At 58.6% G+C, this 16,461-nt stretch overlaps 1 protein-coding gene across 11 annotated transcripts in view; it reads right to left on the reverse strand.

Moving 5' to 3' along the window:
• Window positions 1-16,461, reverse strand: part of CUX1 (cut like homeobox 1) — a 352,264-nt gene that overhangs the window by 62,175 nt on the left and 273,628 nt on the right. For 3 of the 11 annotated variants that reach the window (XM_032872496.1, XM_032872494.1, XM_032872498.1), the window contains exons 12-19: window positions 14,330-14,388; window positions 10,803-10,851; window positions 9,697-9,793; window positions 8,037-8,708; window positions 6,836-6,901; window positions 5,420-5,521; window positions 2,422-3,251; window positions 402-567 (exon numbers count right to left, since the gene is read on the reverse strand). In XM_032872496.1, the coding sequence (XP_032728387.1) occupies window positions 402-567; window positions 2,422-3,251; window positions 5,420-5,521; window positions 6,836-6,901; window positions 8,037-8,708; window positions 9,697-9,793; window positions 10,803-10,851; window positions 14,330-14,388 (2,041 nt within the window). The remainder of the gene's footprint in view (window positions 1-401; window positions 568-2,421; window positions 3,252-5,419; window positions 5,522-6,835; window positions 6,902-8,036; window positions 8,709-9,696; window positions 9,794-10,802; window positions 10,852-14,329; window positions 14,389-16,461) is intronic. The other 8 variants (XM_032872502.1, XM_032872504.1, XM_032872503.1 and 5 more) reach the window with 4 other exon arrangements.

Consider the following 16,461-nt stretch of genomic DNA (forward strand, 5'->3'; position numbering starts at 1 on the left):
GGGGGCCCGAACTTGGGGCCCGTGCAGGCAGGCACAGCTCTGCCGGGAGAGCCGGGACCTCCAGGCGGGGGCAGGTGGAAGCCAGAGCCCGTGCTTTCACCTCTGTCTTTGGCTGATTTTCTCTCCTAATTCCCTGATTTAGCTACTTGACTTTTACTTGTATTTATGTATCAATAGCATTTTCTTAATTAGTAACTCATTTTCCGCTGCTTATAAAATGAGCGAGGCACGATCTTCTCTCCCCTAAAAGCTGCCGTCAGTCCCAAGGCGACAGGTGGAGGAGGAAGGGGGCAGTTCACGGCCTCCGGGCACCAGGCGACCACTGAGGGCTCAGCTGGCAGCCTCCTGGATACATTTCCCCTCCCCCAGCCCGTAGGCACTCTGGCCGGGGCTGCCCTTACCTGGCCCTTGCTGCTGTCCCTGCACGGGCAGGACACCCTGGCCCAGCTCGCCGTTGAGCCAGAGCTGCATCCGGATGAAGGGTTCGCGGCCTTTCTGCGTCAGCTTGCTCCAAGGCTTTGGCCGGGACAGCATGTCACTGACGCTGCCCTGGGACAGGCCTAGGACCTGGAGTGGCAATCAAAGACACGGCATCAGGGGCGGGATGTACCACGAGGCCGAGATGGGCGACACCCAGTGCGCGTTTTAGGGGCTGAGCACAGACTACGTTCCCCCCGCCCCCACCCAAAACCTGGGCCTGGTAGAGGGCCTCAGCCTGGGGTGGGGGAATAAACTTTTCAAGGTCACCAGGGGGCATTAATGTCCTAGCTTTCTGCTCCCGGGGAGAGGGGACAGGATGTCGCCAGGGGCCTCAATCCTGCCGAGGCCACGGGGCTCTCATCCCGACACCCTGAGGAGGCAGCACTGAAGCCATCTTGCTCTCTGGGGGCGCCAAAAAAGGCAGAGGTGCTGGGGCCAAGGACCCCTTTAGTGGCCAGAGCAGCGGATGCTGGCGGGATGCGGGAGGCCAGTCGTCCTTGGGGCGCCGGGCCAGGCTGGCCTTTGGAGAGGTCCGCTCTCTCTGATCACGCCCTGCTCTGCAGTGGGGGCCCAGAGGTTAGCTGGCGGCAATGGGGGCGCCAGCCCGGGAGTGAGACTCCCTGCAGACGACCGACAAGTTGCACGTACATGCCCGAGTTTTCTCGAACGCTCACATATGGCCATACATATGTATGGGCACAAACACCCCCCACAGGACACAGATGCAGCCCAGAGATATTTAGGGGCTGCATTCGATCACTCTTTTGAAAAGTTCTCAAGTTCCAGAATAAACTGCACTCACGGGCCAAACAAGTTCAACGCTATTAAGTCTCTGCTAAATTTAAGGCATGAGCACAAATGTCTATTTAAATGTTCTCCCATGATATTTTTACAACACTGAACTAGAAATTTCAAGGGACTTTAAATTCTCAGCCTCACTTCTCTCCACCCCATCACCTTTTGCAAAATCAGGACAAAGAGATCACCGCTGAGATATTGTAAGGCTCCGAGGCTCGGGACGTTGCAGATGCTGAAGGGAAGGCAGGACAGTGCGGGGCTGGAGGGGACACGGGGCGGGGGGAGGGAGGGAGACCCCGCGTCGGGCCCCATCAGAGGCCACTGCTGACCCTGCCATGTGCCCCCCGAGGGAGGCTGCCTTTTAGGGGAGCGGAGGGCTTCTCATGATGCTCGGAAATGATGCTGAGGTATTACGTTTATTTTCTGTTTTACACGCCCGGTAAATCCCCATTATTCTGAATCTGTTACCAGGAAGTGCCAAAAACAGAAAGGGTCTGGGGGCTCATGCTCATTCACGAACTGTTGTGCTTTTAGGAGCCAGGGAGGGAAGACGTGCAAACGGGGACTCCCGGGGCCAGCTGCGGGCACGGCCCCCGCCGCCCGAGTGATGGATTCTGGGCAGGTCGTTTCACCAGCCTGGCTGAACAGATTATGATTATTATTATGATTATTTGGAATTATGAGAAGGTACGACTGATTATGCCTATCACGTGACACGAGCTTTTCCTATCTTGTGCCTTTTGCGTCTCTGCACACTGGGGGGCTCCCTACGGGCTCAGATCTTTTTTGGCTAAAAAAAAAGCCTGTGGAGGTGTGTCTGGGCCCCAGTTGGCAGAGAGGTGGGACTTGAACTCAGCCACCGGCCGCCTGGGGGGCTACAGTTGACCTCCCTGAGCCTCACTTCCATTTTCTGTCGAGCGGCGACATCAGCATCACCGGGAGCGGAAAGGAGCGTGGTGGGTGGCGGGGCCTAGCCCAGAGTCTCGCCCCAGCCAGGGACATGGCAGATGGAACATTCGCCGGCCAGCCCCTCCGGAAGTCTGGGGGTGGACGAGCCTTTCTGCTCCGCGGCTCAGCACAGGGGTGACGGCCACGTCCTCCAGAGAGACGGGCAAAGCCAGGCCCCGGAACCCAGCCCCTTACCTTCTCCCCGAAGATCCTCTGACAGATGCCGTTCTTGGCCAGCTTCTCCTTCACCTGACGGGTGAGCTCGATGGTGTCCACCTCCTGGTACATGTAGATCTCGTACTGCTCCGGGGTCAGCGGAGGCACGGAGGGCTTGGCGGGCTTGGACATGGGCACGATCGGAGAGGAGGGCAGGGGGCTGTTCTGGGGCGTCTCGCTGCGGCTGGCCCCGGTGAGGCTCAGCTCCGAGCTCTGGGAGTACGGCGACTCGGCGCTGGGCCACTCCTTCCAGTACTCTGACGACGAGGGTCCCTGGAGCTGGCTGCGCTCGGCCCGCGGCTGGCTGCTGCCACCTTTCTCCTTCGCGCCGCCGGCGTCTTCCGACTTGGTGTCCTCGGGGGGCGCGGCGCCCTTGCGCTCGGGCTGGACGGGGCTCCACCAGTGGTCCTTCCACACGCCGCCGCGGCCCAGCTCGCTCTTCACGTGCCTCAGGACCCCCTGTGCGGACTCGGCCGCTCCCTGGAGGTCCAGCCCGGGCGCGTCCTGGGACTCCTTTTTGAGGGCCGGGGGGTTGGGCAGAGCGGCGGCGCTGGCATCGGGGGCGGAGGGGGGCTTCTTCAAGGAGAGGGCGAGCGGAGGGTAGCTGGACACGGACGACATGGGCGAGGAGGGTATCAACTTGGGGGTCAGGATGGCGAGGTCCGCCTGGGACAGTGGCGCGGGCTTTAAGGCGGGGTCGAGGGCGGCCTGCTGGGCCTCCATTTCGCGGCGGGCCTGCTGCAGGATGGAGCGGATGGCGTCGTCGGAGCTCCCGCTGCTGGACGTGGACGAAGGCTGGGCCGGCTCTGCACGGAACAAACACAGATGTGAGACGGTGGCGGGCTCACCCCTGCGGTTGGGAACTCGCCGCTTTCCCTCCGCTTCCTTCTAACCGGGCCGCCCACAAAATGCGGATTCTCCGGGAGAACCAAGCTGCCCTTCTCTGCCAACGTTTCCTTGGGCAGGGGACCCCGTGAGCTTCCTGTCTGGGCAGGGCCAGATGGACTAACGTCACCTCTCTGAGACCCACTGGCCTTTACCTCACACCATCTAGAAGGGTTCATTATCCCGGAGTGTGGGGGGAAGAGGGCAACGGGCAAACACCCGGGGACACACCATCATCCCTGAGGATTTCTAAACAAAATTCTCCTGTGCTAAATTCCAAAACTGTAGTGGTTGTGTCAACCTTTAGGAACAGAATTTCTGCTAACGGTGGCAGCATGAGACCGGAGTCTCCAGTGAGACACGGGTGTGCCTGGGCTGGCTCACGTTTCTTCTTCCCTGGGCAGGTGACTGTGGTGTGGCCAGCAACAGTGGCCAGGCCTTGGCCCGGGAAGCCGGGGCTGCGACCTTGGGGGAGTCACAGGGGATGGCTAGGCCTCAGGATTCCCCTCTGTGAGCTTGGGACGGGTGATGGGTTGGATCGAGGACTCTTAACGAGGGCTCTGCCACAGAATCACCCGCTGGGCTTGTTAAAATGCATGTGCCCAGGCCCCAGCCCCCGGGAGACGAGGAGCGAGGCCCCGGCTGAGCCGTGCAGGCTGAAGGCTCCCGCGCGCAGACACCTTCGCGTCTGGTGGAGGGAATCACACAAGCCAGGTTTTCATCCACCTTGAATGAGTTTGAAAAATCCTTCAAGCAACAGGGACAACCTTCTAGGCCTCTCGAGGCCTTGGTTTTACTGGGTGACCAGAGGCCCTGCTTCTCGGACCCACATGATCCCCACAGCACCCTCGGGGCGCAGGCGGAACCCCACTGCTCTGCAGGAGAAACCGGGCTTTTCTGCTCTCGATTTGGGGCTGCCTCCCACCCCATCAGGGAGTCCGGCCAAGCTTCTTTGTTCAGCCACCCAGGGGAGGGCCTGGCTTGCAAGTCAGCTCTGGTCTGGAGAGGACAAGCTACGCCACATGGAAGGTCCCCCCAGCGTCAGGCCTGAGGTCTCACAGGACGGTCTCCCACCCGGTGCCCTGGGGTCCCTGTGAGGAGGCAGATGGTGGCAGAGGGGCAGGTGACAGGACAAGAGCTGAGAGACCCGGTTTGCCACCCAGGACCTGCCGTTTAACAAGTCTGAACACACCATTCTCACTCGGAGCCCGAGTCTGAGAATCAGCGGTAGGGAAAACAGTATGTGTCTTTCAGGGCGAGGGGGAGGATCGAGTCTAGATAGGACAGGGGCGGTAAAACTGCCAAGCCCAGGCCTGGCCCCCAGAAGGGAGCTCTGGGCTCGCACTGAATGAATCACGCGGGAGTGGGCTGGCCTGGAGGGAGGGCCCAGCAACCAGGGGAGGGACCGGGTAGTGGCCTGGAGGGATCCCTGCGCCCAGGTCCACGGGCGAGCAGCTCTGCAGACAGGGGCCTCACGGGTACAGGGCTGGTGTGTGCCCACATGCCGTACCCCAGAGCGAGAACCCAGGCGCTCGGGTCTCCTCTCTGGCAGCTGTTCTGAGCCGAGTCTACAGCCGGTGTGCCTCACAGCCAGCCTCCCTGAGCCTGGGCGCTCTCCCCGGCGGACGAGGCAGCTCTCAGGGAGGCCACCGGACCGCAGAGCGGGACCTCCGCCCACTACAACCTCCTGCTCGGCCACATTCATTCTGGAAAGCAGCTCGGGACTGATTTTGCACCCGTTCTCTTTCAGGGTCTAGTCAAGGACATATCTGAGTAACAAAGCCCGTGTGGCATCTAGAGAAGGAAATGAGACACAGACTGCCTGTCCACGTAAGTCGGGGACAGTCCAGGCCAGGCGTACCCGTCTTGAGTCAATGCTAGGACGTGGCCTGATAAAAAGATGGGTAACTACGAGGAGGATCGAGATCGCGCAGACCTGCTCCCCTCTGCACTTGCCTAAAAGCTGGAAAACACACCTTCTACTGCGTGGGTTTTTTTTGTTTTTTAAAGTTAATTACCGCGAAGCACAACACTCATGACAATTCTCCTAATTAAGCCTGGAAGACAGTGGTCAGAGTAGCGGATTCCGTACCCGTTTTCTGCACCTGCAGCTCCCTTTTGGCTTGTTCCAGGATGGACTTGATTGCTTCGTCGGATCCGGAATCGGAGGCTCGGATCCGGGTCGTGATGTTACCTGCAGGGAGAAGCCACACCCATGACATCAGAGCTGCCGATGGTGAAGCAAACAGCCAAACACATATAAGTGCTGCGCGAAGAGGTCATTCTGATCAGCGGCTCCTGAGCCGAGCCGAGGCCGGTGAAGGTTAGGGAGGCAGGCGTGGCCTCCCGCTGAGCCGTACCTGCGGAGCGTGCCTGTCACGGCCCCGGGCAGGAAGGGCTTCCCGCAGAATCTACCTGGTGGCCAGCGGGACGAGCTCTCCCAGCGACCCCAACTGGACGGCACCCGCGGGGCGGGACCAGGGACAGCAGGCCACCCACTCCGGCGCGAAACCAGAGGAAGGCCCGAAAAAGGCAGTGGTGTTTGCGAGTCATTTAAAAGGGACCCCAACAATTGCTTTGGCCCGGGACCGTGCTCGAGGTTCTGCACGTCTGTTGGGACACTGGTGTCCCCCCGCAAAAAGCAACGATGGGAGAGGCGGGTGGAGGGTCGAGGCGGATGACCTGTTGGTCAAGGGCACACACAAGGTGAAGAGGATGACGGCTTCCTGTTTCGGCTCTAGGATCACACGCCGTCTTTCAAAAATTTATGAATGAGGCGAGGAGCCCGCAGGGCTCCGTCGAGGACGAGACCTCAGTCTCTTGGTCACAGGGTGGCGCCCTGCAGAGTAGCCACATGCACGGACGCATGGAAGCTACGGAGGCCCAGGGGCTGGCCCCGGCTCCTTCTGGAAGCCTTCCACAGAGCATATCTGACTTCTCCACTGCCTTCTAAGTATGCGCCGCCACACCAAACCATTGCAAAAGCAGCAGACCGCGGGGGCCAAGCCCCTTTCAAGATGCAGTACCAAGGAGCGCAGGGGGGCCCAGAGGAGAACCGACCACGTGCGGAGTTCGCTGGAATTTGCTCCTTCTGTAGCACCTTGAACCCAGTTCAGAGTTTAAAGAAAGTACAAGGAAGCAGCAGCATGTCACCTGACTCAGCCATCTGATTTTTCTCAGAGCGATGACTGTTACGCTCTTGCCCGCTTCTGAGAAAAGGGGGGGGTGTAATTTGCACCTGAACGGGGGCTGGGATGGCACTGGGGCCCTGATTCTCAGGGGTGCTTTCTCTCCTGGCCTCTCCCGCACCCGGCAGAGTGCGGGCAGCTCAGGAGGAAGGCACGGCACGTCCTTGGGCCTGTGCTCTGTTTCATACTTACTAGCTGTTTTTCCATCAGGTTCCAGGCCAGAATCACACTGCATAGCTTTTAACCCAAGTGCACAGCTAAGGACATGCTGCTTCCTAGGTGCTACTAACTGCAAAGAAAAACACCTGCCTGCGACATACCTTCGGACCCATTTCTTCGTTTCGGTACATCCTGAAATAGTCTGTTCAGGCTCTGGCCTGGGTTCTCTGTTGAAAAACAAGTGTGGTAAGAACAAAACAATCAGGGGGACGGTGGTGTCGACGATATGGGCTGTGCGACATGACATCTGAGCCGCCTGTCACTACAGAAAGGCTCAGGGCTTCCTGTGCGACTCGGGAGTTAACCAGAAACTTCTGAGAGGCCCTTCCCTGGCCAGCCGGCCTGCAGAGGCCACGGCTCTGCTGCGGAAGATCAGACAGACCTAAAGAGTGGCCCACGGCACCGACGCCATGAGGGTCCAACGGAGGGAGCACCGCCTGCCGCCACGCGTGTGGCCCACCAGCCCCCGAAACAAAGCTCACATTAATCATCCAAAGACAGTCGATTTCAGTAAACATCGCCAGAGAGAGCTCGACGTGCTTTGCGCAAATCGACGCTGTTTGGAACGGCTCCCTCCTCCGTCTGTCATGTTTCAAACGCCTCTGCTAAGATCTACCCCTCTCTACCACTGCTGGTTTAGCAGAACGATCCCCGTCGTTCAAGAGGGACGGGATTCTTTCAATCAGGGATGCGAATGGACTTCTGCTCTTTTGGGGGAGTGTGGGGCAGGAAGGCTGTTTCAATAAAACTTTCACGCATCTTTCTCCAGGCAGGCGTGTGTGGCTCATGGGGCTGCACAAATTGCTAACAGAGGCCAGCACCGGGAGGGAAGCCGGCCACAGGACACGCTCCCTTGTGCGTGAGGGGAAGAGGAGAGGACACGTGGCTGATACGCTCCCCTCAGGCCTGACCCCGGCTGCTGCTGCTGCGGCCCTAGGGCCGGATGCCACCGGGGGGCTCCTCTCACATGAGGCCGGCACCCACGGCCCATCGGACCACTGGACATTACACCCGTTGGGATGTGTGTACGGGGTGTGATTCTGACTGATTTGGTGAGGTTCTGGGTCTCCTATATGCGAGGTGCTCAGCGGGGTCAGAGGCCAGACCCCCCCTCGCCCCCCCTGCCCCAATCTACGGGCTCTGGCTCACGCCTGCCGACCCTCGGCCCCTAGAGATGGTAGAACTCAAGAGAACTTTACCTGATGTGATGCGCAAGTGTTTTGACACGCGTGCACACGCACACTCACACACACAGCCCTGACCGGGCTCCCACGCTGGCGCCAACCCCCGAAAGCCTCTCACCTCTTTGTCTGCCTTGGATGCTGCGAAGAGCCAAGATGTTCTGCTCGTCCGAGAGGAACTGCTTCATCTTGTGAAAGGGCTCCTTGCCGCGAACGGTCAGTTTATTCCATGGCTTGGGCCGGGCCAGAATCTCGCTCACGGACCCTTGAGACAGTCCCAAGACATAGTGTCCGAAAATACGCTGTCCAATATTGTGCTTGATCAACTGTTCCTTCACCTGCCGGGCGATTTCGGCCGTGTCTATCTCCTCGCCCTCGGAGACGCTCCCAGCGCTCTCTGACTGGCTGGGAGACGGGGCCATGCCATTTACATCTGGGCTCTGTTGTAATGGACTTTGGGAAGATATGGAGTTTGTGCTGTATGGACCTGTTGAAAAAATCATGCTTGTGCTTCCTGCTTCCTGCATGGCCTTGGAGTAGAAGGACTGCATGAGCTGTCGTTGGAGGAGAGAGTTTAGTGCAAATTTTCCCGTAGAAGCCAGGGGTAGGCTGGGGCTTGCCAGGGATGAGCTGAAAAAGTCTTGCGTTAACCCCGCTGGTGAGAACTGGTGTGTACCATTAGTATTGGAAGCCTGCTCCCCCGTGTTGCGGGACAACTGAGGAGGAGGGGAGGCCGGCAAAGGTCCAGGACGCCGACTCTCAGGCTGGTCTTTCCCTTTTCTCCTGGCTGACCCTACAAGGAAGGGCAAACATAATGCATTATGGGGGATTCAAAAGGGAAAAAAAACCAAGACCAAAATGCCAAGTTTGCCCCGCACAAGGGAAAAAAAAAAAGTGCAGATTTTTCCAAGGGCCAATGAGGTGTGTTGGTTTGTTTTTCGATTGAATTTTTCAGTTAGCCAAACGAGGCCCCCCGAAACAAGCAACATGCATTTCATGTTTGCACCTTTCTTGTACGTTGCAGCCTGGAGAGTCCCCTCGACACAGATTCAAACCCCTAACGTGGCAAGGGGCCGGTACCACACACAGTAAAGAGTCGACAGGTCGCGGGGCCTCGGGTCGGCCGCTAGCATTCGAGCTATTACCGGAAGGGCCCCGCCTGAGGCGCAGCAAACACTGACATTTGGGGACCAACGGGTCCTCTCACACCACTTGCTCTGAGGCGAAAGCACTGCACTGAGTCCGCTCGATCGAAGGCACGCACATTTTTAAGAACGAAATATCATCGGAGCCCGAGACACTGTCAAACGGTTTACCAGCTGCCAAAACCAGAAGCAGTCGGTGACGCCACCATTTTGGGACGAGCAAAGAAAGGCTAAGGACGGGGGACGCGCTCCCAAGGAAAACCTGACAAAGGAAGAAAAGCTCCGCTGAGGCTGGGAGCAGCCCCCGAGACACCACGAGACAGAGGCCGCACGCCTGGGAGCGGACCGGCGAGGCCGCCGTCCTCCGAGGGTCCCTCCCGGCCGCTCCGGCCACACCGGCCCTAACTGACCTCCGCAGGCACCTGCGGCCACGCGCCTCATCGCGAGCCTCGGTAAGCGGGGCGGGGGGTGGGGGGGAGCCGTGAGGAGGACCCGGAGACCAAGCGCTCATTAGTCAAGGCTGTCATCGACCGCTGATGCTCCCGCCATGCATCGGCCCCGACTCACGGTTCACCTTCCTCTTCCTCGGCCCCCGGCGGGGACCGAGCGCGGCCCCGTGACACCCTGTCAACCTACCACTCAGGTCGCTGTTGGAGATGCGCAGCGCGGCGTTCTCAGACTGCAGCGAGCGGTTCTTCTCCAGCAGCAGCACCTCCAGGGGCTTGGATGCGTCCTAGATGGGGCAGAGCAGGGCTCACCGTGGGGCCGGCCGCCTTCCCGCTCCCGGGGGCCGCCGGACCCCGCGACCCCTGCTCTGATGGCCTATGCACCCCGCTATCTGGTGCCAGCGTGTTCCTGGAATCTGCCTTCCCCTGGAGACGCTCCCACGCCTGGGGCGAGCACTCGAGTTCCTTTCCGAGAGGATGCACTCCGGTCCTGGCCATTCTTCTTTTAGCCCCGTGCAGCTTCCAGAAAACTCCCTGCTCTCTGTGCCGTCCCCAGGTTCGAGGTCTAAGCCTGTGCCTTCTCTGGTACGAGGATGGGCCGCCGAGCCACAAACCTGTCTGCAGGTCACAGCAGACGTGACCCTTTCCTTGGGGCCAGCCCCAGAGAGTCAGCTGCCGTCAGGGCACCAGGAGCAGTATTCCATTTGATGCCTCAAATTCTACCTGGCTCCCAGGCTGGCGGGCATCAGGGTCATTTTGCCCCGCCTCTTTTTCACGTGAGACAACAGATAAAAGAAAAGTTCCTGGGGTGCCTGGGTGGCTCAGTGGGTTGAGCCTCTGACTTCGGCTCAGGTCATGATCTCAGGGTCCTGGGATCAAGCCCCGCATTGGGCTCTCTGCTCAGCGGGGAGCCTGCTTCTCCCCCACCCCCCAGCGCCTGCCTCTCTGCCTACTTGTGCTCTCTGTCAAATAAATAAATAAAATCTTAAAAAAATAAAAAAGTTCCCAAGCCAGTCCATTTGGGTCTAAAAGTGGTCTTATCCACGTTCTTAGCACCTGCCTGAGTGGAACCACAACATCATGTGAACTGAGCGACCCTTCTGGAAAACACTTTTCTCTTCTTGCCTCTTTTAGATGAAAGATAATGTGCTTGAACTTGCTTAAGGTTCCCGGGAAATGACTCGTCAGCCGTAGGCCGGAGGTCTCATGGAAGTTTCGAGAGCGTGAGACTAGCCCAGGGACGGACAGGGACCATGTGAGCTGGCCCTCATGCACACTGATAGCGAGAGCACGTACCTGTGTCCCAGCGCCCTCGGACGGTGCGAACTCCATGGACTTCAGAATGCTGTGGAGAGCAACACAGAGCGGTTATTTCCCGCTCCTACCTTTGACAATGGCCGCACTAATGAGCACAGACATCACGCTCTCCTGCCCTCCAGGAACGGACGCACTGACAGCTTTAACAACCTCTCTGGCAGCAGCAGCATCTGATAGCGTCTCTAGAATAACTATTCAACTAGCAGTTGGCCAGCGAAAGTTTCCTGCCCGGCATGTAAATCATTCCATATGGAATCACACCAGGGCTGTTCAGAGTATAATTTTAAAGTTGAACACAGACGTAACATTGTTGCAAGTGGAATGTATTTGTCAGGCTTACAGGGAATGAGAAAGTTGTAAGCAGGAAGCCAGAGAGAGAAACCTCATCCCTCCCACCTGCCCCAGGGCCAGACGCTCACTTGGTGGCGGGCACGAGGGGACCTGGGAAAATAGGCAAAAGGCGAGGTCCCAGAGTGGTTGGCTCAAAGGCCGGCCACAGCCCTGCTCCAGGGCCCCCCGGCGCTGCAGGGGAGCGGGACTGGACCTCCTTTGTTCTCCTTATCGCTGCAATCACCTTGGTCCCGGCCTGTTTCCACAAGTCCGCGAGCCCAGCGAGTTCGGGTGCCCAGAACCAAGGTTTCCAGCGCTCCTTTCAAAGGGACGTGCCTTCCTACCTCCGAGTCTATCTGGGAGGGAAGGACGGTGGGCCCACATGGCCCCAGGAGCTTGGGAAGGTGAGTGAGAGCGGCTGTGGTTCCCCGGCACCCAGCCACCTGAGCTCTCCCAGCGTTCTCATGGCCATGACTTTGGCCTCTGCCCTCTTTAAGTTCCGAAGAAGTGTCATCAAGAGAGCGCGGTGTAAGGGCGCCTGGGCGGCTCAGTTGGTTGAGCGTCTGCCTTTGGCTCCGGTTGTGATCCCAGAGTTCTGGGATCGAGCCCTACATTGGGCTCCAGGCTCAGCAGGGAGCCTGCTTCTCCCTTTCCCTGCTGCTCTGCCTGCTTGTGCTCTGTCAAATGAATGAGTAAAATCTTAAAAAAAAAAAAAAAAAAAAGGAGCAGGGTGTACAAATGCCCAGGGGCCCAGGAGATCACCCTGCTACAGTGACCATGGCAGTCAGTAAGGAGCTGACGGCTGTTTGTGGCTTTATCTTCGTAGTGACCTGCGTCACATGGACCAACAGAACAGGAATGAGAGAGCAGCTTGGGGGGGGGAGGTGGGGAACCTCCTAATTTTATTTTACAGGGAGCTAGTGAAAATACTAAGAAGTCGGGGCCGCATTGCGTCAGCCGGGAGAGAGGTGACGAGCAGTCTGGAACTTGTCCTTTTTTACGGCTGTCACATTTGCGCTATGTTCTTGTCTGAGATCTTCTGGAGAGTTGTGTAACAAAAGGCTGAAGTGAGCCTATGAGCTTACACCCCAAACACCAGCGTCTGCTCACGTGTTCCCCGGACCTTTACCGATGACCTGCTGGTGCCGGGCACTCGGAGTGCCGGAAGCGCTCTGCCCCTCGCCCTTGCAAACTCCACAGGCTGTCACAGGCCGACGACAAACTCCCAGCAGCTCTCGAGGGAGAACACCTGCCGGGTGCCCTCGGAAGCAGGAATCTCCTCGGGGTGGAGACGGGGTCCGTCTCCGGAGGAGTCAGTATCTGAGAAGGGCCTGGGGCAGGGATGGGACAGCAGGCGGGGCACGTGTCTGGAAGGGCCCTCAGATCACTAGGAAGCGGGAGGGCAGGAATGTATTTTGGCAGAAAAGCCACCTGAGTGGGGCCTCCAGATGCCAGACCCGGGGCTGGGGGAGGGGGGCGCAGTGTGTACGTGCGGCAGAAAGGGCTGCGGGGGACGTGCGCACCGCTCTGGGAGGAAGACGCCGGCCAGCGTGCAGCGGCCACGTGGGAGGGCAGGGACCTTGAACGAGCTGCGCGCGGGACGGGGCTGAGCTACGCTACGAGGAGCTGCGGGACTGAACTGCGGGGATGGGAGGGGGCGGAGGGCGAAGGCCTCCCCATCAGAGCTCCTCTGACTCGGCACTAGGAGGCACACGTTGTTTGCTTATGAGGGGGAGGAAGAGAGGAAGGAAGGGTGACGGGGACAGGAGAGGCAGGTAGGGAAGGTCGGACAGGTGAGTAGGGCACGCCTCAAGGCGGGAAGAGGGAAGAGGCCACACCTGAACGTGGGCAGGTGTAGGCAGGGGTAGGGGTGTTCCAGGAGGTGCTGCAAGGCTGTCTGCGGCCCGAGGGGGCGGGACCGTCCAGGGAAAGACACTTTGCGCCGCGGGGCACGGGGCCGAGGAGCCACTGGCACGCAAGTCACCAGCCAGGCTAGGGGAGGCTGGGGGAGTTCGTGACCGAGGGAGGGTGACGGGCCCTGGGGGCAGAAGGTTGAAGAGGCCTTCCGGTGGGCTTTTTTAAGCAAACCCGAGGGAATGGAATTCAGAGTACAAAGAACAGCATGGCGAGTGGGTGTAGGCTTATTTTAAAAGGAGAAATTAAAAGTGTCGGGGGTGGGGGGCTGATGGGATACCAGGGTAGTAGGAAGGGATCTGGGGTGCGGGTGGGGGGGTCAGTCTGGAGAGAAGGGAGGGAGATGCCCAACCAGAGCGGGGAGTCGGAGGCCAAGGAGGTGTCTTTGGTGGGGTTGGGGCCCAAAAGGGGGGAGCAGAGGGACGCCGTTCCTGCAGCAGTGCAGAACACGGGCCGGCAGGGCCCAGTGGCCGTCTGGCATGTTTGGGAGCCCAGCCACGGAGGCAGGGATGCCCGTGAGCTCCAGGAGGGCTGGAGGTGGCCCTGGGTGAAGGATTTTGGGGCAACAGGGCACGGCTGGGAGGCCAGGCACGAGGGGGCAACTTCTACTTGGGAATATTTGCATTAGACAGGCCTTCAGCTTTGTCTCCCGCATGGGAAATTGTACCTGAGAGCGCAAAGTCCTGGTGTCTGAAGGTGGTCAGGGCAGTGTGAGGCCATGTGTACTCTTTCCACTGGAAAACACTCCCCTGGGGGAACCTGGGTGGCTCAGTGGGTTGAGCTTCTGCCTTCGGCTCAGGTCATGATCCCGGGGTCCTGGGATCGAGCCCCGCATCGGGCTCCCTGCTCAGTGGGGAGTCTGCTTCTCCTTCTCCCTCTGTCCCTCCCACCCTTCCTCAAATAAATAAATATCTTTTAAAAAAGCAACCCCGAGACAAAACATTCCCCTGCTCTGCTCCTGTCTGGGAACTCACTGCTGGAACACAAGTTTGTATTTCATAATTTCTATCAGGGCACCGTCTCCCCCGATTCTGTGCATACTTGAAATGACAACTTCTCAGAAAAAGTCCCAAGAGCTCAGGCACAGGCCTGAGTGCACATGCCCGTGGCTCCGGGCCGCCCGGGACACGGCCCAGGGATGGAGCAGTCGCCAAGGCCCAGAGCAAGGGCCTGCGGCCGCCCTGTCTCTGGCGTACGTTTCCTTAGCAGAAGTCGCCAGAGAGCTCTGGCTATGGGGTGGCCGTGCTGGCGTTGCCACTTACTTTAGTTCTTTCTTCACTTCTTCATAGTCAGCCTGTCCTTTGAGTTTTTCTTCCAGTTGCTGAAAACAGAGGAATATTATTAGTGGCCGTGTCTGCAACAGGTCGCTTCAATATGAACCACATGTTTGTGTCCCTCCATCCCGCACCCCCAAATCTGTGTGTTGCATTCCAGCCCTCCAGGGTGATGGTGTCAGGAGGCAGGGACTTTGGGGGCGACTCGTCACCAGCAGGAGAGCCCCATGGATGAGATCAGTGGCCTCACCCCACTGTGTGCAGACATGGTGGGAAGGCAGACACCGCTCTGTGAATTGGGGAGCCCTCGGCAGACACGGAATCGGCCAAGGCCCTGATGGTGGGACCTCCCAGCCTCCGGAACTGTGAGAAATACGTGTTTTTTGTTTAAAACACCCCTGATGTCCTATTAACGGCCGTCTGTATGGACAGGGCAGTCTGCACAGACTACAGTCCCCAGAGAAAGGCCAGTTGTCCCTGAGAGGGAATGCAAACGTGTCAAAGTGAATGGTGCCAACGTGCGGGGTCACTTTCCTGGCCTTCACACTTCTGGCCTGGTGCGAGCGTTGAGTGTATACGAGCCAGTGTGAACACGCACACACACGGGAATATAAGGTGTAACGTCAGGCTCAACCAGGGTAGAACGAACTTTCCAAAAGGGGAAAACAGAATGAGAAAAGGCCATTTTGTACGAAATGGCAAACAGAACAAAGAGAAGTTCTCGGCACTTTAACATGGCGTGTGGCTTTCCGCGAGCTACGTTAGGCTAGCTGACGCGTGCAGTCAGTTGTCAACACCGCTGGTGGGACCCTGCTAACAAGGGGCACAAGCCCTTGGTCGCTGAGTGTTGGCACCGGAGAGGCATTGGGGGGAGAAAGCATCTGCACCTTCAGATCCACCCCCCAGCCCCCTGATGTGGGCGTTTCAGGAGTGGAGGCCTGCTCAGCTGGGTGGTCTTTTTGTCGGGGTCCCGTGGGAGGGCCTGGCAGGGCACCAGGCCGGCGGGGCCAAGGCTGGGCACAGTCGACTCTCCGGCCCTCGCATGCCCTTCAGAGGGGGGATGAGATGACACGCACCCCAGCTGTGCTGCTGCTCTGTGAGCTCGCGGGGCACCAGTGGGGCTGGTCTCTGCAGGCCTTTCTTGCTCAGGGGCCTTCGGCTTTGGGTGGTCAGAGAGGAAGCTTCCTTCCACGTCGGTGCTTGGACTAGTGGCTTCCGACCTCCCGCAAAGGGGAAGGGAATGAGGCAGCCTCATGTAAAATACGAAGACCCAGCCCGGCCGGGGCCCAGCTGACAATTCAGCATGTTTGCAGGCCTGGGGTGAACAAATTCCACGTCCCGAATCCAAAGCGCTCCCAGTTGCCTTTTAAGGTTCTGCTTAGCCAGCCACGGCTACGGCCGCAGTTTAAGGCTGACTGAGAATGTTCTAGAGTTTGGGGAGGAGATGCCCATCTGGCCCATCAGCTGAAGAATTCAGGTGTCCTGGAAACTCCACTCATCCAGCTCATCTTTTCCTATCGCCTTTGCTGGCCATGTCTTGTCTGTATGTCCATCACGTAAAAGAGCTCTCTGTCCTAGCTCCCTTTTATGACCTCCTGCCAACCTGATGTATCATGATGGTTTCTCATCATATCAAACGGTGGGGGGGGGGCGGTTAGCATGCACTCATTTTCTGAACACAGATTCTCCGGAGGTGCTCACGAAGAAGTGATGACTGTGTTCTCTCTCTAGTCGCGGGCCAGCCCTCCCGAACAAGAGACCACTGGGTGCCGCTGGGATGCAGAGCGCCTTTCAGGCTGTGGAATTCAGATGCCGGATATGAAACACACAGAGAACTACAGTAGGAAGGGCAGCGAGACGGGACAATCCAGAACTCTTTAGAAGCCAGCAAGGCTCTGAACCTGGAATCAGGTCTGTCGCTTATGAGCGGGACACCTTGGGGCACGATAATCAGTGTTTCATTTGTGAAATACACAAGGGCAGCAAAGACCTCAAAGGGTTGGGGGAAGGAGCACAGGGCCAGGTCCTGGTACAGATGTGGCACTACGGGGCCTCTGATGTAGGCTGTCACCAATGCCAAGCTTCCCAGGGAACACGGCTTTGCAGACCTATGAGGGGCC

Source organism: Lontra canadensis, unplaced genomic scaffold (assembly GCF_010015895.1).
Source record: "Lontra canadensis isolate GAN:19392208 unplaced genomic scaffold, GSC_riverotter_1.0 scaffold45, whole genome shotgun sequence".
In the NCBI taxonomy this organism is placed as follows: Eukaryota; Metazoa; Chordata; class Mammalia; order Carnivora; family Mustelidae; genus Lontra; species Lontra canadensis.